The 23349-nt window shown below is 47.6% G+C and overlaps 1 protein-coding gene across 1 annotated transcript; it reads right to left on the reverse strand.

Moving 5' to 3' along the window:
• Positions 1 to 392: 392 nt before the first annotated feature.
• On the reverse strand, positions 393 to 20321 carry LRRN1 (leucine rich repeat neuronal 1). Its single transcript, XM_058031736.1, has 2 exons — positions 20099 to 20321; positions 393 to 4357 (listed from the first exon to the last, which is right to left on the reverse strand). Exon 2 carries the CDS (start codon positions 4122 to 4124, stop codon positions 1974 to 1976), a length of 2151 nt encoding a protein of 716 aa, XP_057887719.1. The 5' UTR covers positions 4125 to 4357; positions 20099 to 20321; the 3' UTR covers positions 393 to 1973.
• Between the last annotated feature and the right edge of the window lie 3028 nt (positions 20322 to 23349).

The following is a 23349-nucleotide window of genomic DNA, read 5'->3' on the forward strand; positions in this document are numbered from 1 at the left end:
AACATAGAAAAGCTTGTGTGTAGCAGCACAAATACTTGATTGAAATGCATAATTAATGCTTTCACTCAGCCTCACGTGGAAGCACAGACCAAGGGGGCAGGCTGTCCAAAGGATGGATGGATAAGTTTTTGTACCAAAAAACTGCAGCTCATTAGTGAAACAATGCTGGTAACTTTTCACTTTTAGACAAGGAAAAAGAAGTTTGAAGCTTATCTGTAAATTTTAAGGGGACTTGGATATATTTGAGAAGCCAATGAGGTAAAAAACTTCACACAGCCCCAGGCACATCCGTGATTTGAACAATTAACTTTTACTTACCAAGAACTATTCTGGTGTGTAAATATAAGTAAAAATTGCACGTTGTAAGTGGTGATAAAGTGTAGAAAATGCTGTGCTTGTTGCTGAGGGGTGTTGTGTGATGTGACCTCGTGCTCCCCAGAGCCCACCCTGCTCTTGACTCACGTGCAGAACTTCCAGGGATTCAGAAAAGACAACGCACAACGTTTCCATAGGTTCAACTGTAAATGATGCCTTTATATTGTACCCAGTGCACACAGATCACTGCTGCTCTCCTTTACCACAGCAATTCAGGAAAATACCAAGAATACGGATTCATTTTGAGCCTGTAAAAAATACAGTTCAGTATTGGACCAAATGCAACTGGCTTGGTAGTTTTAATCTTAATTTCTGCTTTTGGAGGAGCATTAATCCAAATAAGTTTCTTTTCAAGTATATTCCAAGATTCAACTGGTTTATTTCAGTTTGGTAGCACTGAGTTTTTTTTTGTCCTAACTGATGGTAATGACAGCTAAATGTCAGCTTCATTTCTATTTTAGCTCAAAATATAAACAGAAAAGTATACAAAAAGGAAAATGTCCTGTTCACACTCTGTGAGTCCTTCTTGCTGTGTACCCTATGCCAAACAGTTTGGATTCTGCATGTGACTCTCAGTCCAAAAGCCACGCTGAGACATTTTTCTCAATAAATTATTTTCCACGTTTTCCCTCTAGTGCAGAGAAAACACTGCTATTAACATAAATGCATTACAAAACCTGAACCTGCAACTTCATTTCATCAAGAAAAAAACCCCCGTGATATTTTTTTATATAACATTTTGGATATATTTTATGTCAAAACATGATCACCAGTCAAACTAGTGACGTCTAAACCCAATACATTATTGTGATTTCTAAATTAAAAACATCAGAACAAAACTAAATTTATTATAGTTCTGCCTTCATTAAACACTGTGTGTTGGTGATTTAAACACAACAAAACTCTAGTAATTCTTCAAAAGTGTCTACTAAATAGAATAAAAAGAATAAGAACAATTAACATTTAGTCTGTTACATTAAAAAATTGGATGTACTTATCCCTATTGCCTGTTAGCTTTACCTAAGCCTTCAACTACTACAAAAATAATAATAAAAAAAGAAAACTCATTGCTGCAAGTCAAAAACATTCAAATCAGTTGATACAACATTACAGTTACAGTCAACTAACATCATTCAGGGTCTCCTTTTCTCGGGGTGGAGTCCTCAGCCCAGGGTCACAGACCTCGTTCACTGCAGGTCCAAAACTGGGGGTGAGCTCGGTGCGATCCTGCCCGCGATGGCTCCGGGCAAGGCGGGCTCACCCAGCCCTCCTTCTCTTACTCAGCACTGGAGTTAGGACAGTGTTAACTTTAGCACAATAACTAAAAAAAAAACCAAAAAAAACCAAAAACAAAACCAAAAAAAACCTGGAAAAAAGGAATAAAATAAACAGAGGAGTGGAAGCTAGGTGAAGCTGCCATTTGTGTCAACCCATTGCGATACGCTATACTAAAAAATCCTGAAATATCCACCTGTCCTCACCGCTCTGCCACGGGCTAGCAAAGTCAAAAATACAAAAGTCTTCAACTCGTCGTTTTTGCAGAATAAAGCAAAAAAGTCTTTGTGCTCCTTACTACCAGAAGCAAAATATCCTCTGAGTTACCACATGTAATAGCTTCTGGATGTGTCGACTTGGGTCGGCTTGGTCTCTGCAGAGCCGTCCTTGTCTTTTTCACTGTCACCTTCCCAGAGATTAATAAGTGGAGGGTAGAGCTCGTTCAGGGGGATTGAAGAGGTCTTTTGCATATATTTTTTCAATGAGTGGTGGTAGTTTTTCCTCTTAAACCTTTTTGCAATATAAACAGAGACGGAGGCGAGGCTGATGACGGCAAACATGGATCCCATCACTGCTGCCAGGGCCGTGCTGGTTTCCTGGTCGGAAATATCCAGCGCAAAAGCCGCGTTTTTGGTCGTGACGTTGACACAGGACCTCTGTGTTTGCTGGTGGATGTTGGACACCGTCAGACACACCTCATAATCTGTAGAGGGCTGTAGATGTGTGAGGTTGTATTCGTGGACATCCACAGGGACTCGGGCGGTGTAGGTGATGTGAGGGTTGTCAATCTTCATTGTGGCTGATGACCATTTTAAGTTGGATGTCATGACGTTGGAGTTGACTTTCCACGAAACCAGGATGGAGTGGGACTCAGCTTGTTTAACGTAGATTTTCAGCACCTGGGTGCCATCCAGGAGTGTTCCGTTCACCCGGATGGTAGCGACCCTCGTGTCAGCCCCCTCTATGTTCTGAGCGACACAGGTGTATCTCCCAGAGTCCTCTACCTGGATGTTGGAGATTTCCAAGGTGCCCTCGCTGCTCAGCTTGTATTTGTCAGAGAGGCTTTCCACGGTGACCTTATTGCCCAGAGGGGTGACCCAGTAGATTTCAGGCTCAGGTTCTGCCATGGCCCGGCAATCCAGAAACACCGTCATGCCGATGTCCAGGTTCAGGTGGTTGGGAAAGGTCTCGTGAGAGATCATTGGAAGACATTGCTCGTTTGAATCCTGTATCAGCACCTCCTTCACCTGCTGGCCCCGGTACTCCGGGGGCATGGCACAGAACATGGAGAGAGGCTCCATGAAGCGGATGTTGGTTTTGTTGGAGTTGATCCAGTGGATGACGCAGTCGCACCTGAGCGGGTTGCTGTGGATGCTGATCTCCCGCAGGTTGGGGAGGGACTCCACTGTCTTTTGGTAGACTGCATTCAAGGCATTGTTGTTGAGCATCAGGCTCTCCAGGGCGGGGACGTTGCGGAACGCCAGGCGATGGATGTAAGACAGCTTTGGGTTGTTGGTGGCCTCCAGCTTGGTGAGCTCAGGCAGGTTGTCCAGCGCGTACCTGTCGACGGACACGAGTTCTCCCATGTTGTTGATCCCAAGCTCTTTCAATCTGAGCATGTTTTTAAAATCCCCTTCTTGAATTTTATGAATTGGATTTTTGTTGAGATCCAAGAATTTTAAATTGGGAACTTTCTCAAGCGCAAGCTGAGGAACTTTTACCAATTTGTTGTCGTAAAAGGAAAGACTTTCAAGACTATCCAAGCCTACCAAGGCGTTGCCAGGGATGTCTGTGAGGTACATACCTGCCAAAACTAGACTCCTTAAGTTTGAGAGTGGTTTGAAATTCATATCAAGTATTCCAATCACCGGGTTTTCTCCAATCATGAGAATTTCTAAGTTGGGAGTAGAATCAAACCAACGGCTGTCAATAACCTTTAATTTGTTGGAGTTGAGGTGCAATCTCAGAAGATTTTTCAGGCCAGAGAAGGCGTTTGCAGAAATGCTGCTGATCTGGTTGTGGTTTATGTAGAGCTCCTGCAGATTGCAGAGGTCTTGCAGGCAGTAGTCAGTCATCTCCGTGATCTGGTTCTCCTCCAGGTGCAAAGTCGTGAGCTGAGTGAGATTGGAGAGCCCCACATCTCTGATACTCGTGAAGTTATTCTGTGAAAAATCCAGTTCTGTTAAATTAAAGAGCTGCTGGAGCTCGTCTGTGGTCTTTGCAATGTTGTTGCTCTGTAACAGGAGGACTTGAGTGTCACTGGAGAGGTTGCTGGGGATTTTTGTCAACCGGAGGTCGTTGCAGTCGACTGTGGTGGCTTCCCTGTAGGTTGACTGAGGTGTAAACCAGGGCCTGATTTCACAGACACAAAGCTGTGGACATTCACTGCTCTGTATGGAAGACTCAGTTAATGAATTCATTAACAATTCTAGCACCAACTGGCACACAGTTAAAACAACTCTAGCCTTTGCCATGCTGGCCAGCGAGGGGGTTCAGCTCCCCAGCCCCCTAAAATCCCCACGGAGGAAGAGGGTGATCCCCTGTCAGGCAGGAAACGTAAAGCTTGACGTTTGAGGTGAAAGGCTTGGACATCCAGAAAGGTGAAAGATGATTTTCTGAGTTTAGTGAAGTTAAGAAATGCTCTGAAGACTCTCAGCTGCTCCTCAGTGTTTTAGAATCTTGGGTAAATCAGTGCCTGAAGATGGTCCTGAAAGCAGATTAGGGTATATGTTATACAGATCATCTATTATTTAGTTTCTTCAACCTTTGAAAGAAAATATCTGAAAACAATCACTATTTTAACAGCAATCTCTTACAAAAATCCCAATCTTGTGTAGGTAAATTATCTAGGGTTTGGAACTCTCTCCTTGGGGTTTACATGAGAAATCTCTCTGAGTGAATTATCTAAAAATAAAACTTTGGGATGGATACCTTTCAGATTTACCCTGCAGGAGATGTTTGAATGGCTTGGGAATGCTGAGGGTGGAGGATGTGCTGGTGAGCACAGTGGGGTCTCAGACAAGCATCAACACCCAACCCCTGTCCCCAAGGCTGGGACTTCAGCTGGGTGGAATTAAGGCTCAGGAAAATGCTGGTTTAGAAGTTTGAAGCTAAATGCTCATGAACTTTGCCAAAATTTATCCCAGTTAATCAAATCAGTTCCAGATAACAGCTTAGATTTAATCCAGCTCAGCACCAAACAATAACAGTAAATTTGATTAAATGAATGTACTGCCCTTATTTCAGCTGTTTGTACTGCATTGTGATGGTATGAACTGTTCACCACAATTCCAAATTGCTGTGTAAGCCCCACTTTTGTATCTGCTTAGCCTGAAGCTGTTCATGCAAGAGTGCCTTTAAATTAACCCAGCTGTGTCCAGGCACCTCAGAACATCTGCTGCACCGTGAGGCTCTGAACACATATTCCAGGAAAATCTCCTGGTAAAATCTTTCTCCTTCTCCCTTCATTGGAAAATCACTCTGGTGAGTGCAGTTGAGGCATCTCAAACAAAGGGTTTGGGTTTTTCTGTGACTAAAATAATCAGGTTGTGCTGTGTGGACTCCCCATCCCAATCCAAGGCCAGGTTGGATGGGATTTGGAGCCACCTGGGATATTGGAAGGTGGCAGGGGTGGCACTGGATGGGCTTTGAGGTCCCTCTCAACCCAAACCACTCTGTGACTCTGTGATATCTGAGAGAACTCGGTGATGAAATTGCATTTTCTTCAATTAGACCATAGCAAAGCTTCAACCAAGTCACAGCCCACAAAAGATGGTACTATATAAAATACTAAAACTAAATACAGCTTCTAAAATAGGTTTAAAATACTCCTCTGGATAGTGGGGACAGGAATCCCATTTCTACAATGCTTACTTCTAAATCTGATCATATTAAATAATGAAATTACTGTGATTTATTTTAGATTGCAATGTAGTGCTGTGGGTAGAACACACCCAACAGCAGTTTTATTGTTTATTTCTATATTGTTATTCTGTGGTTGTGCTTTGGAGGAAGGGGAAGAGGAGTGGGACCCAGAACACATTTGACCCTGTTGAATCAGATTTTCTGTCTGGTAGCTGAGAATTGAATGAGAGCTGAGCAGACTCTGCTGGAGGGGGAAAACCAACTATGGGACCAACACTCCTTCCCACATAACTCCCCTCTGATGGAAGAATTGACTAAGAATGTTTTAAAAGAGAAATCCTAATGGCGCTGTGATGGTAGGGAGTGTGTTAGTGTGGATGTATGAGGAGAAGGGGTAGCTGAGCTGTGCTGACTCTGATGGATGCTTCCCTCCACAGCCACACATTTGTAGCTCACCCAAGCCAGGGAGATTGATGGAATCTGAAGTTTAATTGATTTAATTGCAGATTTCCATAAGGCAGCGTTTCGCAGTGAATAATGCAGGCAGTGCTTTGCCCAGTGACAATCCCGGGTACAGGAGGTGCCCTGAGCTGCCGTGCCCATCATGGGCTGTCCCCTCACACAGGGACATGTCCCTGCTCCAGCTCTGGAGCAAACAGGGAGCACTGCTCCCAAAATCCCTGCCTGCCTGTGGGATTTCTCCTGCAGGGGATGAAGAAAAGGGAGTTGGAGCCTCACAAAGCTGAGGGCCCCAATAATGTTTTACTGCTGCTTTAGCCCTGATGTAGCTGCATGAATCATGTAATGCTTTAAAAACCAAACTGCCTGAAAAACACTTCAAAGGTTCCTTTAAAATATGTAGGAGCGTGTCTAGATGTTGCAAAAAAAATCAAATTTGATCTTTTCTTTGTTGAATATTTATATCCTCTTACTTGCACGTTACATTTATTGTTCATCCTTGCTAAGAAGGCATTTGTGGGTTTATTGACCAGAGTTCTGGGTTTATGATCACTGTAAATATAGGATTTTACAAGTTCCTAGTGGCTTGTTCTCTTCTGCAGCTATTTTCTACTGCAAACGGATTTAATTTTCTTTGACTGCAAATTTAGAAACAACCCACACATTGCTTTCCTCAGTCTCTCCCAGCCCAGGGCAGCTTGGATGAAGCTGGAAATGCAATTCCAGGGTAGCCAAAGGGTGAATTGTGAGCAGCAGGAGGGACAAGCCAAGTCATGGCCTTTGGTTTTGGCTACTTGTGCTGTGTAAAACCCCATGCACAGCCCTGCCCAAAGCTGCAGAGCAGCCACCAAACCCCATCCCTCTGCTCCCCAGGATTCCCAGCCTTTCCAGCCCTGGTCCCAGACAGCTCTGCAGTGCCTGGTGTCACTGAGGGTGCGAAGGAAAGCTTTTAGCATTCCCTGCCTTCCCTCTCATTTGTTAGATTCATATTTTCTGCTGTGCCAACCCACAACAGCAGTTGTAACAGCTGGTAACTTGATATCAGCAGAAATAATGGCTAATTTTATGTGAGAGATATGGAGGGAATTATTTTACTCCGAGCTAATTAAATGCGTTTTCCGTGGCACTGCTCAGTACCCAGTGCAGAACAAAAGCCACATTTCTGTCACCAGCAAACCCAGAGCAGCTGCTGGGCCGTGGGCTTGTTCCCATTCCCTGAGGGCAGAAACAGGAGCATCCTTCCTGCCTCCCATCCTGGAGCTGCCATGGCGAGGGGTTTAATTCTTCCCTTCCCACCAAAGTACTGAAAAATGGTTAAAAGTGAGAATTTGGCCCATGAGGGTGGGTGTTTGGTTATGGAGTAGAAGGTCCTTCATCTCAGTTCTCCGTGGGAAGAGGTGTGCCCTGCCAACCACAGCTTTACTGGTGGCTCCCAAAGAGTGAGGCTGGGTGGGTGATTTGAAATAAAAAATACATTTAAACCTCCAGTGCAGGAAGAGGAAAACATGAAGGGACAGGCACGAAGTAAACTGTTCATTAAAAGTGTTCACACTTAACCTGCCAACTAAAAAGAACAGATATTGCACATTTTTGCTTGGTAATAGGAAAACAAAGTGTTGTCACTTCCCTGACAAGTGTATTAATGGTCACTATTAAAATTCGCTGAAAAGAGCAACAATCTTGTTTGCACATGGATATCTGGGTGCAGTTTGGAACAGTGATGCTGCCACAGCAAATCCTGCCCGTGCACAGCTACGTGGCTCAATTCTAGCAGAATTTCTTTTATTATTGCAGCAGCATCAGCCCAGATTTTGGCAGGCACTGAGCCACCTGCACCGAGTGTGCCCAGGTAGAAGTTGGAAGGATCAGACACCTGAAAAAATTACCTCAGGCTAAGACAAGCAATTTATTCTGCAGTTGCTGGGAGCCAGGAGCACGAGCTGATCCCCCATCCCTCCCCTTTGCCAGGCTGAGCCTCAGTTCCTGAGCTGTGTGCTGGAAAATTGTCTGTGGTGCCAAGGGCTGCTGCAGCTCCTGCATCCCCAAATGTGACCGTGCTCACGGGGGGCTCAGGGTGAGGGAAGAGATGAGGATCTGACTCCACGTTTCAGAAGGCTTGGTTTATTATTTTATTACATATATTACGTTAAAATTATACTAAAAGAATAGAAGGAGAGGTTCTCCTCAGAAGGCTGGCTAAGCTAAGAATAGAAAGGAATGAATAACAAAGGTTTGTGGCTTGGACAGAGAGTCTGACCAGCTGACTGTGACTGCCCATTAATTACAAACAACTTCTGTCACAGACATATTTTATGAAAAATCCTTTTGTTAGGATCTTTTCTCCTGAGAAGCTGAGAGGCCTCAGAAATGAAATGTGAACATTGATTATCTGCTGCTGTGGGATGCAACAGGTGCATCTGGGATTGGTCTCATGTGGTTGTTTGTAATTAATGGCCAGTCACAGTCAGCTGGCTGGGACTCTGGTCAGTCACAAGATTTTATTGTAATTCCATTCCTTTCTATTACTTGCAAGCCTTCTGATGAAATTATTTCTTCTATTCTTTTAGTATAGTTTTAATATATAATTTTCTTTTAATATAATATGCATCATAAAATAATAAATCAGCCTTCTGAAACATGGAGTCAGGATTCTCATCCCTTCCCTCATCCTGGGACCCCTGCAAACACCACCACAAAGGCTTTTGTGTGTGCTGGAGGTAAAACCTGCTCTGCTCTGCCCTTCAGCAGCTGTGCATCCCCTTTTTTCCATGGATAAAACAGGGATTTATGGATAAAACAGGGATTTGTGCCGTGCTCAGTTGAGCCTGAGCCTCTGACCAGGCTTTAGGAGGGAGAGGCTCTGAAACAGGAGCAGCCCCTAAATCCCAGCAGCAAGCTCAGCACTAAGCCCAGCCTAAAATCAGGTTACTAAAGTCACTCCAGCCAAGAGCATCAGTGACCTTGTGCATCCTAGAAAAGGAGAAGCTGGAGTTTAATTTCCAGCCATGGAACGGGCTCCTTTCCCAGGAGTTAAATTTACAAGTGCAATCCTGTGTATTTAGAAAAATATTGAGGAATAATGCTTGGTAATAAGCCTTTTATAGTGAGGTTTTTTAAGTCTCCAGTGCATCAGGAAATGAGGTATTTACAGGTCTGAATTGTGGAAAATACAGAAAAATCAAGCTGAAAATGATGACAGTTGAAGGAGCTTGAAAAAATCTGAACGTGGGAGCTGGGTATTAAAAGGAAATACAGAAACAAGGGCCCATAGGACATGTAATAATGGTATAAAGCCTCAAAACACATCTTGAGGGATTTATAATATTAAAGTTTTGAGGGTTTTTTCCCTTGCAAATAATGCCTACTTTTTCTTCTCATCTGTACACACATTCCATCAAAATAAAGCCTGTGTTTAATTTTGGGGAAAGCTCTGGTGAGAAGGTGATTTGCTGTATCTGGAGACAACCTTAGCATGCTTTATCTGCGTTCTTTTGAAAAATACTACTCTTATCTCCACCAAAGAACTGCAAAGAGCATCCTATTCATAACATCTGTGCTGCAGAAGCAGCATATTACAGCCTGGAAATTTGTAATTTATTGGAGCTTATTCTTAAGGCTTCGCATCTGATACAGTATTTTTCATTAAAATACTGAAGTAAATTTGCAGGAGAGGGAAAAATGGTTTTCATTCACAGACTGCTGTGGAGTGCAAGGGGCTGGGAGCAGCCTCTGGGTATTGGTGGCCCATCAAATCCACCAGAGAAATGCAACCCAGCTTCTGGCCACTGATGGAAAAGCTCTCCCAGATCACCATTAACCAGTCATATTAGAAACATCAGCAATAACAGGGCTGTCAAATTACAGAGGCTGTTTGCTTTAGGAAAGGGAAAAACTTCATCAACCACTTCATGGCTTTGAAATCTGAAAGGTGAGATGTGTTTGTGCAGCAGGAATATTCTTATGCTAGGAACACAAATTATTATCAGCTTTTTGCTACATTCCTCTCCATGAATGAGTTTGGGACAAGATGGGCTGTTCTGTTGCCCAGGACTTGTTTTCATATCCTGCTGAGAGGGACTGTGCTAGGAACATGAATTATTATCAGCTTTTTACTACATTTTTCTTCATGAATGAGTTTGGGACAGTATAGGCTGTTCTGTTGCCCAGGACTTGTTTTCATGTCCTGCTGAGAGGGCTGAATGTGAAGGCAAAGCTTTGATTCCATTTGATGCAGAGGATTCCCACCTGTGACCACTGCTCTGGTTCCACATCCTCAGCAGGGCATAGCTAATTTGGGAAGACCTCTTCCAACTCTTTTTGCATGTTGTGTATCTGCTGGCTGATAAATGAGAGGGGACCAAAGGTGGAGAAATTCTGCTTTGGCTCCTTACCACGTTTGAAGAGTAGAAATGGATTGAGTCACGGCATATTTGGGATCTCAGAACCACATGGAAGGATCTGAGCATCTTTGTAACCCATGGGGGCACCTCCCCACCAAGGGTTTCATATAGAGCAGCTCAGAAAATCCCTGCTTCTTACTGTCTATCCAAATCAGCACAATTCAAACAAAAACCTAAAAAAAAAAATAAAAATGAAAGAGGACAAAGGGCATGCAGATTGGGTTGGATTGTGGAGCAGAATTCCCTTTTTGTGTTTTGACCACTCTGAGAGCCAGGGAGCTTGGCCCGTGGAAGCAAAGTGTCGATAGCGGAGCACACAAGGAATATTTTTAACCAGGAGAAAGAGGGCTGCCACAACTCCAGAGGATTTTCCTGAAGGAACAGAAAATCCTTTTCCTCCCTTTTTGCTGACTGGCTCCTGGCAGTGTGATTATTTTGCTTCCCACACAGTTCCAGATCAAACTCCAGTTTTGTGAGTCACTCAGGATCCCCCACAGTTGGGAAAGACCCCGGTGTGTACGTGGTTGTTACTACCACAGAGGATGCCAAAAAAACCCTGTGCTGCACACAGAGCCTGATAAATCCCAACCAGAATGAGTCAGGAGCTCCGGAGGTATTTATAAATCAACACAATGGTGCTGGCTCTAGGGAATGCATAAGGCTTGTTATTAAAAATTATATGTGCATGGAGCTTCTATTGCTTATCTTCAATTCTTCAATCAAGGAAAAAAGTTCTTTTTCTGGTCCTTGTTACACTCTGTTTTGATAATTCTGTTTCCTGTGGCTGTAATGTGTGTTAGCATTTCAATTATTAGTGATTAAGTATTAAACTGTATTTTACTATTAGCCTAGATCTATATCTACACAGTTTGTACATGTAGTGTGCTGACACAGACTTCAGCCCTTAGAATAAAACAGACTTTTATTGATTTTTTTTCTGAGTTTTATGCTTACAAAATCCAATTCTCTGTTTCTGAGCCATATATATTTAAATGCTAATAGACCCATATATTGAGGTGGCTGATATGGGAAGATCTGATAGGAAGGATCGTGAGCATGGCACTAACAAAATAAATGGATTTAGCATGGGAGGTGCTGAGATGTAATAGAAAGGCTGTTAGCACCAAGACAAAGATCTGGAACTCAACCAAGCTGGGAAGGGACAGAACTAATTCCATTAAGTGGCCACAGATTTGGGGTTGGAACTGCTCTGAAGCAAGGCTTGACTGACCTGAGGAAAAGGCTCTTTGCGCTCTCTCCAGTTCCTCTGCTGTATCCCTCCCCTTCTCCAGGAGTCTTTCTGCACTTCTGCTACATGGAATATGTGCTGCCCACCCCTGTTCCATTCCAAAACCATTCAGGGAGCATTGCCAAGTGATCAGGGCAGGGAACTCGGTCAGCTGGGAGTGTGGAACCCCACAGCCTGGCTTTAACCGTTTCTGATGCTCACAAATATCACCTGAATGCTGGTGCTTTGCTCCATGCAGAAAACAGTGATGCTTTGAGAGGTTAATGGGATTCAGAAAGAGAGAAAACACGTCTTATTCAATGTACTGTGTGTTTAGGAACAGGCTATGAACTGTCCCTGAGCTTTAATCCTCAGGCTGGTCAGGGCCACATCCCAGCTTTTCCATGCATTGGTTCTTTCATCTGTGCTTGCAAAACACAGAGGTACCAAAATTTCTGCCTGTTGCAGAAAGGAAGATTTTTCCTCTCAAAATTATAAGTTATTGGTGCTTTATAGATAAAATCTTTAACCTAATTACAGTGATCCATTTGGGCATGATAATTTTTAATTTGTATTAATCAGACTCATTGTACTTAACGGGGGGGCAGTAAGAGAAAGGAAAACAGATTTGTCAATGAACTCAGGAAGAAGACTGACCTGGTTTTACCTGGTGCCTTTCACTACAATGAACCCATTTTAAAGACCTGTTTTCAAGCAGCAATTAAAAAACTTCATTTTTGCAATGGCTTGTTCACCTATGGCTAAGATAAGTTATTTTTCAATGCATTTACAAGTCACTGGTGGCTCTCTGGAACTATCAATATTTACTCTATTTCTGTTAGAATGATGGATCATTTGTAATTTAAAAATTTAACAAGGCCAATCAGTAGCTCATCTGCATCCCAGTAATTGTATGCAGCACATTAGCAAGGTATGAATTTATTAGATAGTTTTGGACTTGCTTAATCATATAAATGATATGATGCATGAAATAACAGAAAGTGAAGGATTCATTATATAAATGATAAACATTTTCAAATTACGAAAAGACAATCCAAGCTTTGATTGATATTTTATTAAAACAATGTAGAATGTTATTCTACCAAACTTTGGACAAGCTCAGGGATTCTCTCTGAGTAACTCTGAGGTGTTTTGTAGAATTTCCTTAGGATGTGATGTGTCAGACCCCAGGGTGGAGGAGGGAGCCAGGGAATGTCTCCCATGACCTTCACCAGCTTCTCCAGGTGTTGCATTTAATTCCAATATCCAGGCAGGAGTGTTCTCTTTAGAGCAGGATTAAATAAGGAAACTCTCAGGTGAAACTCTCCAGTGGCAGGGCTCTGGGTTAGCATCATTGCCACTTCTTTCACTTGGAGAAGTGTTTGTTGAGCATGGAGGAACCTGGTTTGGGCCCCAGCCCCACCTGGTAAGGTGTGTGGTGCTGAAATGTGTGAGTTTCTGATCCCAAATCCATCCCGATCCAGGAGCCAGACCCATCCCTGCTCCTTCCCCATCCCAGGCTCAGCTGTGCTGCTCCAACACCCCAAACCCGCCTTGACACCCCCTGCCTGTCACAACCCAAGCCCTTGGGGCGAAGCCAGTGCCCCTCCAGAGGCAGGAGCCCTTTGGGAGCCCCTCTGGAGTCCCCAGGGAGCTGGGCTGCACTGGGACAGCCCTGGGTGAGGAGAGACCCCAACACCTGCCTGGGGGTGCTCTGGGATGGAGACCCCCGCCCCAACACCTGCCTTTGACCACACCTGGAGTGCTGTGTCCAGTTCTGGCCCCTCAGTTTAGGGAGGATGTTGAGATGCTTGAGCACCTCCAGAGGAGGCAACGAGGCTGGAGAGGGGCTGGGCACACAAACCCTGTGAGGAACAATTGAAGGAGCTGGGGCTGTTTAGCCTGGAGAAGGGGAGGTTTAGAGGTGCCCTTGTTGCTCTCTACACCTTCCTGAGGGAGGCTGCAGACAGGTGGGGTTGGTCTCTGACAGGACCAGAGGACACAGCCTCCAGCTACGGCAGGGAAGGGACAGGTTGGATATCAGCAAGAAATTTTTCACTGAATGAATAATAAAGCACTGGGATGCTCTGCCCAGGGAGGTGGTGGAATCACCATCTCTGGATGTGTTTATAAAAACACTGGCCATGGCACTTGGTGCTACAGTCTGGGTGAGGTGTTGGGGCACAGGTTGGACTTGATGATCTCAGAGGTCTCTTCCAACCTCATCATTCTGTGATTCTGTGTGGCTGTGTGTGATTCTGTGTGATTGTGTGTGGTTGTGTGTGATTCTGTGTGGTTGTGTGTGATTCTGTGTGGTTGTGTGTGGTTTTGTGTGATTGTGTGTGATTGTGTGTGGTTGTGTGTGGTTCTGTGTGATTCTGTGTGGTTGTGTGTGATTCTGTGTGATTCTGTGTGGTTCTGTGTGGTTGTGTGTGATTCTGTGTGGCTGTGTGTGGTTGTGTGTGATCGTGTGTGATTCTGTGTGGTTGTGTGTGATTGTGTGTGACTGTGTGTGATTCTGTGTGGTTCTGTGTGATTCTGTGTGACTGTGTGTGGTTGTGTGTGATTCTGTGTGATCGTGTGTGATTCTGTGTGGTTGTGTGTGATTCTGTGTGGTTGTGTGTGATTGTGTGTGGTTGTGTGTGACTCTGTGTGGTTGTGTGTGGTTCTGTGTGGTTGTGTGTGTTTGTGTGTGATTCTGTGTGGTTGTGTGTGGTTGTGTGTGGTTGTGTGTGATTCTGTGTGGTTGTGTGTGATTGTCTGTGGTTGTGTGTGATTCTGTGTGGTTGTGTGTGATTCTGTGTGATTGTCTGTGGTTGTGTGTGATTCTGTGTGGTTGTGTGTGATTCTGTGTGGTTGTGTGTGATTCTGTGTGATTCTGTGTGGTTGTCTGTGGTTCTGTGTGGTTGTGTTTGGTTCTGTGTGATTGTGTGTGGTTGTGTGTGGTTCTGTGTGATTGCGTGTGGCTGTGTGTGATTGTGTGTGGTTCTGTGTGGTTGTGTGTGATTCTGTGTGATTGTGTGTGGTTCTGTGTGATTCTGTGTGATTGTGTGTGATTGTGTGTGATTCTGTGTGATTGTGTGTGATTGTGTGTGATTCTGTGTGGTTGTGTGTGATTCTGTGTGGTTGTGTGTGATTCTGTGTGATTGTGTGTGGTTCTGTGTGGTTCTGTGTGATTGTGTGTGACTGTGTGTGATTCTGTGTGATTGTGTGTGATTGTGTGTGATTCTGTGTGGTTGTGTGTGATTCTGTGTGGTTTTGTGTGGCTGTGTGTGACTGTGTGTGATTCTGTGTGGTTGTGTGTGATTCTGTGTGGTTGTGTGTGACTGTGTGTGGTTCTGTGTGATTCTGTGTGGTTGTGTGTGACTGTGTGTGATTCTGTGTGGTTCTGTGTGGTTGTGTGTGATTCTGTGTGGTTCTGTGTGATTGTGTGTGACTGTGTGTGATTCTGTGTGATTGTGTGTGGTTGTGTGTGATTCTGTGTGGTTGTGTGTGATTCTGTGTGGTTTTGTGTGGCTGTGTGTGACTGTGTGTGATTCTGTGTGGTTGTGTGTGATTCTGTGTGGTTGTGTGTGACTGTGTGTGGTTCTGTGTGATTCTGTGTGGTTGTGTGTGACTGTGTGTGATTCTGTGTGGTTCTGTGTGGTTGTGTGTGATTCTGTGTGGTTCTGTGTGGCTGTGTGTGGTTCTCTGTGTGACTGTGTGTGGTTCTCTGTGCCTGGGCCCTGCTCCCTTCCACGAGCTCTCCCCCAGGAGCAGGCTGGGGCTGCATTTCCCCATCCCAGAGCCACCAGCCAGGCAAACCCTGCCAGGCACCTCCAGGGGGGCCCTTGGTTCTCCCGCTCTAATCCAAGCTGACAGGTGCCCAAATTGCTGGAACCACCAGAGTTTGTTAAATTAAATACCTGGGAATGAGAGGCTGACTGACAACATCTGAAATTCCTAACTGAAACCCCCGAGCTGGGTTTGGCTCCGTGCTCAGCTGCTTTGGTTTGGGATTTGTTCAGGGAAATACTGCCCTGCGTGACCACTGAGGAGTAAAGGGCAGCGCCTCACGAGGGAAAATTATGGAGTAAGGCTGCTGTAGCCAATAAAATAAGGGAAAAGCTGTTTCTCCTGGCACTTTTATAACTTCAGTGCATTCTCACTACAGCAGCCTGTTCAATATTTCAGGCCTGTTAGTTAAACTTGCTCTGCCTTGTTGTTCTCTTAGTTAAAAAGGGAAGAAAAAGGCAACACTCCACTGCAAGCACTCGATCTTTAGGAACTGTGCTCCAGGTAAAAACCAGCTCCTGTTCCTTTAATAATTCAGCCAGATGGAATGCCAAGGAAACACTGCCTTGGAACACCAAATTAAGGTCTTATGACACAGAAGGTGAAGTTATAAAAATATTTTACAGGGGAAGTCAAGAGCAGAGGCTAATTCCTGTCTCACTGATACCAGACTTGTCCTGCCTTCACCAGGGGGAGAATTAGGCCAACCCAAAATAGGCCAATCCAGTATTTTTCTTCAGTGCCATACACAGAAAAAGGAAAGATGATATCTAAAGAGCAAAACAAAATGTAAATAAAGTTGCAGGGTTTGAAGCAGCAAAGGATGAGAGAGTGGGGTTCAGGAGAACTTTCAGCTCTCAGCCCTCCATGTGCTCAGCTCTGACCTTACAGAGTCCATTAGTGAAGAACTTAATTACTGAGCTGCAGGAGAAGAATGAGACTGGTGAAGTCAGAGTGACTCAAGCACATCTGCAGGGACTGTTTCTTATCAGAGTGGTCCTGTGAGGTCCCCAAGCAGAACTTAGGGCCCCCAAATCTTAGAGAAACACCATTATTTAATAATTAATCATGAACCAACAAAGCCAGTTCCTAAGCCAGCTCTTTGATTTTCTTCTCTCTTGCCCATCTCTCTTCCCACGTTAATTGCAGAGACAAAACAGAGATGGGAATATTTGCAGTGGGTTTCCTTGGATTTCTGCTCTGGCAAGGGGCTGTGGCTGCTTCCCACCTCTCCCCTGTCCCAGGAGCCCTCAGGCACTGCCAACCCTCCCAACAGAGTCAGCACAAAACCCACCCCAGCTCCAAAGTTCCCTTTGTGCAGAACTCACTCGCTTTTGTGCGGAACTCACAAATGTTTTTTTTGGGAAAGATGTGTTTAAGGCCTGACTCTGTTAATGACTTCTCTGGAGCACAACGTGGGGCTCTGGGTTCCTGGGAGCACCGTGGGTGCCCAGGCTGGCAGGGGCTGCAGGGATCAGTCCTGCTGGGGCTGAAACTCAGGCTCACTGCCCCTGAGCCTTGCACAAACACAGAGGAGCAGGGCTGCATTTGTGTGCTTCCAAAAACTTTAACATAGATTTTCTTCAGTTCTGTGTCTACAAAATGTCTGCCAGGAAAAAATCTGGAGCTTGGCAGGATGAAGCCTCACACGTGTATTGTTCGTGTAGCTATGGTAACCTACAAATGCCACCAGTGTTTCCATTTCATACACAAATGAGGGGACAGCTGTGGGGACCACATGGCTGCCAATGGAATAATATATGTGAACTAGGATGGCTTGGTCAGAAAATTACAACTCATCTATATTAATCAGGGCTTCAAAGAACAGGCACCTCCGTGGCCACAAAGTGCACAGGAAGACAGAGGGGTTTTTATTTTGGAGAATTTTGGCTGCTCTGTAAATATTTGCAGCATCTCGCTACTTTTTGCTGGTCGGAAAATAAACTAAGATAAATACTGTTCAACCAGAGCTGTTTTATAAACACCACTTAACTATTCTCCTTAGGTTTTGTTTGTTTGGGTTTTTTTTTTCCCTGATGCTTGAGCCTGACACAAAGCCAGACCTGGGACCAGGCAAGTCACTCACCTGGGGGAGGAGCAGCTCTGAAAGAGACAGAAATGATGTTGCTCAGAGCTTTGAGAACCAAGTTCCCATTTTTACTCATTGTCAAGATTAACAGAAACAAGAGCTTCAAAAGATTCATAAGAGAAACTAAAAAAAGATTTGAAAATGTTGTTTAAATGTGGATGAGTCTCTATCACCCCTAACAACAACAAAAGCAATCTGCAGACCCAATAACGCAAACAAATCCCCTTTCCAGCGAACACGAAGCCGTGCAGGCTGCAGCAGCAGCAGTGCCTGACCGTGCTATGATTCATCCAAGGTGTTTGAAGCGTCCCTGGCAGAGCGGAGCAGGGCAGTGCCGCCCTCCTCGGCAGCAGCAGCAGCAGCCAGGCACAGCCGGCTGCAGCAGGAACCCAGCTCGCCCATCAGGAAAAGTTTTCCCTGCCTTCTGCAGTGCCACGCTGCTGTATGGCTGTGAAACAAAGGCTGCAGCATCCCCTCCTCCCCTCAGGGGCAGCAGCCGGGCCGGGCACGGGGGGGATTAGCAATGAGTGATGGTGATGGGAGCTTAACCAGCGCTCCTTGAAATTATCCCATTTGCTCCACGAGCTGGAACCAAATACACCCAGAGAATCATGGAATCACTGACTGGTTTGGGTTGGGAGGGACCTTAAACTTCATCCAGTGCCACCTCTGCCATGGCAGGGACACCTCTCCCTGACCAGCCTGGCCTTGGGCACTGCCAGGGATGCAGGGGCAGCCCCAGCTGCTCTGGGCACCTGTGCCAGGGCTGTTCCCTGTGAGGTCAGGCTGAACAGAAGTTTCTTTTTTCAGCCTATATTTGGATGGGCTCAGCATTATTTATGGCTGTAAGAAAGGCCCTTCACAGTTCACGTGGAAAGTTGTTATCCTTCTATAATTGTCCAACTTAATGCAAAAGCCTATTTCCTTCAATGATCAGTGGTGTTATCGTGGCTGTTCTGGGTAAATGGAAAAGGCTTTATGGTCAGCACAGTAACTGGTCTAATAGCGTCCAAAATGCCTACTGGGAGAGATAATTTTATATGGGCTACATAAAATGTTGTGCAGATAACTTTTAACTGCCGAGGCAGAAGTTAAACTGAAGCTCCTGTCCCAGAGCAGTGGCACAAGAGAGGCTGCAGAGCAGGGGGACAGGAACACCAGGGGCTGTGCCCTGGCCCGGGGGGAGAGCAGAACCATCCTGGCTCTCCTCACTTTCCATCTGCACTGCTTTGTCCCTCTCAGTGTGTCTGTCTTTAATTTAAACTTTGACTTGCAAGACTTTGGGACTCAGTTTGGTTGGATCCTTTGGACAACAGCGGGACGATGCTGGGTGTGCCTTGGTCATTCAAAGCTCTGTGATCTCTCTGTGGGTACATCTGTTGGCCAGGACAGGTTTATGATCTCCAGAAATAATGGGTTCCTTTTATAGGGACCCTTCAAGTCCATAAGGAAAAGACTGAAAGGTTTCCAAACTAGTTTTCATGGAGGGGAACTCTCGTTACTTGGGAGCTCTCGCACAGCTCCAGGACAAGAACAGAAGCGCCCTGGGTGTGATCTCTCACCTTCGGGCAACATTATCGCCTACTTTGAGTTTAATTCTGCTACTTTCTCTTCCATCGCCTGCAATGGTGGGAGATGCGCCCCGAGCCAGCACTGGGGGAGAGAACAACTCGGGATAGAGCGAGAATCGCAGGCGAACATCTGTCGTGCGGCCCCGGCGGGGCTGAGCCGGCACAATGCGCCTGGCTGCTGCTGTCCCTCCTCCGGCAGGCACCGGGGGCCGGCCCCGCGCTCAAAGGGCCCTTTGACAGCGGCGACAAAGGGGCGGCAGCGGGGCCGGTGCCTTTGTCCGCCCGAGCCGGGGCAGGGACCCGCGGTGCGGGGCGAGGAGCCGCCGCTGCCCCGCGCTCCTCCCGGGCAGCGGAGTTCCCAAAGAGCCCCCAAGGGCAGCGGCGAGCGGCGGGGAGCGGCGGAGCATCCCCGGGCCGCGCTGCCCAGGCCGGTCCCGCAGCCCCCGGCACCGATCGCCGCTCCGCCCGCAGCGCACAAAGCCGCGGCCGCGGGAGGAGGGCGGCGGAGCCGCGGCCCCGCTCACACTGCGCCTTTATGCCGCTCTCTGAAGGGCCATTGTCACACTGAAGGCTCCTTGTCTCCTCGCATTCCTGCGGGTGAATGGATGAGGCAGGACATCTGCCGGGATCCGCTCCCATTCGCATGCAAATGGGGGACGCGGGCAGCGCTGCCGCACCGCCGGCCCCGCGCCCACCGCGGGCTCCCGGCACCGCCGATCCCCCCCGAACCCCGATTTACCGCAAACCGGCCCGGGGAGCAGCGGAGCACCGACAGGGAGGAGGAGGAGGAGGAGAGCGATGCTGCAGCCGAACCCCCGCAGCCCCGGAGGTGCGAGGCGGCCGCAGCCGCGGGGCGGTCCCGGCGCGGTGCGGAGCCACCGCAACCCCGCGGGGACTCTCCCGGGGGGCACCGGGGGCGCGTCCGCCACCGCAAACTTTGCTCGCTCGGTGCCCGGGCCGCGGCGCACAGCCCGCAGCCCCGAGCGCAGCCCTCGCACCGCGGCGCTCCCGCAGCCTCCGCTCGCTCCCTCGCTCGCTCCCCGAGCCCGGCGGACGCACTCACCGCCGGCCGGGCGCTGCCGCGGTTGTCCCCCGGGGCTGCACATCCGCTGCTGCCGCCGCGGTCCCAGCGCGCCGGGATGCGGGGGGCGATGGAGGGATGGATGGATGGATGGGTGAATGTATGGATAGATGGATGGATGAGGGGATGGACGGACGGACGGACGGGTCGCTCCGTGCCTGCTGCCCGCCCCCAGCACAGCAGCGCCGGTGCCGGTGCGCGGTGCCGCCCGCTCTGAGGCGCCGCCGGCGCGCACCTGGGAAGGCGCCGCGGGTCAGCTGACGGGCCGCGCTCCCATTGGCTGCTGCGCGCGCGGCACCGGCTGCGGGGGCGGGGCGACACCTGGCCCCGCCCCCAAGCGACCCCGCCCCCGGCCTCGGTGCGAACGCGGGGCCGCTGCGGGCAGCGCTCGGGACACGGGGAGCGGCCCCGGATTCCTTCCTTCCTCTGGGTCCTGGGGAGCGTCCCTGCCTTCGGATCCCGGGGAGCATCCCTGCCTTCCTTCCTCTGCATCCTGGGGAGCATCCCTGCCTTCGGATCCCGGGGAGCATCCCTGCCTCCCTTCCTTTGGATCCTGGGGAGCATCCCTGCCTTTGGATCCCGGGGAACATCCCTGCCTTCCTCCTTTCCTCTGGATCCTGGGGAGCATCCCTGCCTTCCTTTGAATCCTGCGGAACATCCCTCCCTCTCTTCCTTTGGATCCAGTGTGAGCATCCCTTCCTTCCTTTGGATCCAGGGGAACATCCCTTCCTTCTTTCCTTGGGATCCAGTGTGAGCATCCCTCCCTTCCTTTGGATCCAGGGCTATCATCCCTCCCATTGTTCAGGTCCAGGGTTAGCATCCCTTCTTTCCATCCTTTGGATCCAGGGGAACGTCCCTTCCTGCCATCCTTCGGCTCAAGGGTTAACAGCACCTTCCATTGTTCAGCTTCAGGGTTAACAGCCCTTCCATCCTTAGGCTTTAGGGTTAACAGAGTTATGAGTTCCATCCCTGGGCTCGGTTGTTAGCAGCCCCCAGGGGCACACATGTCCCTGGCACACTCTGCAGGTCACTGGGGCTGGCATCAGCAGTGTCACCCTCAGGATACACCACCTAAGACAGAGCATGAACCTGCTGAGTAACTTCCCAGCTGCCCTTTGAATCCTGGCTCTAAACGTTTTCAAACTTCATTCAAAGTGGCACAAAGATGTAGTGAGGAAGTTCTGCAGCCTGTGGGGACTCAAACATTTGGGGTTCTGTGCTCTGTGGAGAGGCAAACCTCGAGCCAGGGTGATGGGACTCACACCCCCAGAGGGTGCTGGCACTGCCCAGGGAATGGGCATGGCCCTGAGGCTGCCACAGCTCCAGGAGGGTTTGTTAAACCCTCCCAGGGATGTCCAGGTGGGATCTGGGGTGTCTGGGCAGGGCCAGGGGCTGGGCTGGATGATCCCTGTGAGTCCTTTCCCACTCAGGAAATTCCATGATTCTGTGAACCATAAGGGTCATTTGAGCCTGACATTTGAGGATTTAAAGCTGTCTGTGCCAGCCCTCTGAGATGTTCTGTTTCCTGTTCTCTCCATTTTCTGTCCCGTCTCCATTTCCACTTACCTTAGTGTGCAATTATTGACTGACACATTTCCCCACCTCTCCTTCTCCTGGCCTTGGGCTTCACCCACTTCCCTGACTGGGTTCCAGGCTGTCCTGGCTGAATGCTCACGTTGGATCTCAGGTACAGTTCTAGTCTGTGCTTGTGGCTGCAGCTGTGGCACTGATACAAAAATCAGCTTCTCTTCTACCATAAAATCTTTATTTCCTGAATTTTTATTATTTACTTAACCAACAGAAAGGAAACCTGTGGCAGGGCAGTGCTGTGCTGCCTCATCTTGGTGCTCTTTATTAAGGTCATGGAAATTCTGGGGTGCTTTTATTGACATCCCCAAAAGCACACGGGATATTCTTCACCCTCCTGCTCTGCACAAAGCATTGCAAGCCCATGGGCAGAGTTTGCTGAGCACAACCTGGGTGCAAAGGCCCTGCTGCCCACGCCAGGCAGGGCTCAGCACCTCCTCCAGGCATGTCCTCAAGTGGTACCTTCGCAGGAAATTATTTTGAAGATTTCTTTAGCATTTTTTAATACGAGTTAACAATAAGTTAAATACATAGCAAATACGGTTTGCAGTAATGCTCCAGATTTCCTCCTGAGGCAATGATTTTTTTTTCTGAGAGCCCAGAAGGTCACTTGGGTAACAGTGAAAGTGACGTTTTTCATACATAAGGAAATTGAATTTTCAGAAGGAACTCATCAATGTTGTCCAAAAAGACACTTTTCCTTTCTCAGGGGCTGCTCTCATCCGTCCGGATGCTCCTTTCCCATCCATCACTTCCTCCTGATGAGGAAATAATGCAACAGCAGATGCCTCTTGGAAAACCCAGCCTTTTGAACAGCTTCAGGGCTTTGTTTCAGGGCAGGGAATTTATTTTCACTTTCTTAGCAGAGTAGCTTCATCCTTGAAAGGCATAAACCTGATGGACCTAAACCCTCCCTGCAAACAAAAAAAAAAGGAGGAGAAATACAGCGAGCATTAAAATTTTACAGCCTTAAGCTGGTGTCTTCATTTCCTGGCAGTTTTCACAACATCAAAACACCAGGAATGAGAATAATGTTGAGATGGGAGTTAGAGCATCCCTCATTCCTACAGGCTGCAGATGAGAGTTTTGCTGCAGGAAGGATCCAAGTGAGTTGGTGGCTTAGCCAGGGTTCCTCCCTCCCCGGGCTGTGAGGTACCAGCAGCTCAGGAGGAGCTGCTGCAGGACCCAGTGCAGTTAGGGGGGTTTGCACTGAGCAGAAGAGCAGTGGGTTTGCCTCTCTGTGTCCATCTTTCACGAACTGCTTGAGGAACAACCTCTGCCACTACTTCCCATCAGGCAGAACTGAGTATTCTTCCAAAACATCCCTGCTCGAGCAGCCTTGAAAGAGAAGGTCCCAGGAAAACAGGAGATTTCCCACTGTGTGGGGTTTCTGTTTGTTCTCACCTTCTCTCCTCCTGTGCCCTCTGGCTTCACCCCCTTATTCCCCCATTGTCTTTACACTCAGCTGCTTTGGTTCATCTCTGTCCCAAAGAAGGAGAGTGACCTTTGCTGCTGTTCCTGCCCTGGCTATGGCCTGGATCTGTACAGTGCCTGGCGTTTTGGGGAGCAGGAATTTAAACCTTTAAGAAGGTCTAAATAGCTTCAATAATAAAACAATGGAGCCCCGGGTGCCCTGTCACGCACGT

This window comes from Melospiza georgiana, chromosome 11 (genome assembly GCF_028018845.1).
Source record: "Melospiza georgiana isolate bMelGeo1 chromosome 11, bMelGeo1.pri, whole genome shotgun sequence".
Classification (NCBI taxonomy): Eukaryota; Metazoa; Chordata; class Aves; order Passeriformes; family Passerellidae; genus Melospiza; species Melospiza georgiana.

Coding starts and splice junctions, on each gene's coding strand:
- LRRN1 (XM_058031736.1), bottom strand. CDS start 4,124: ATGGCAAAGGCTAGAGTTGTTTTAACTGTGTGCCAGTTGGTGCTAGAA.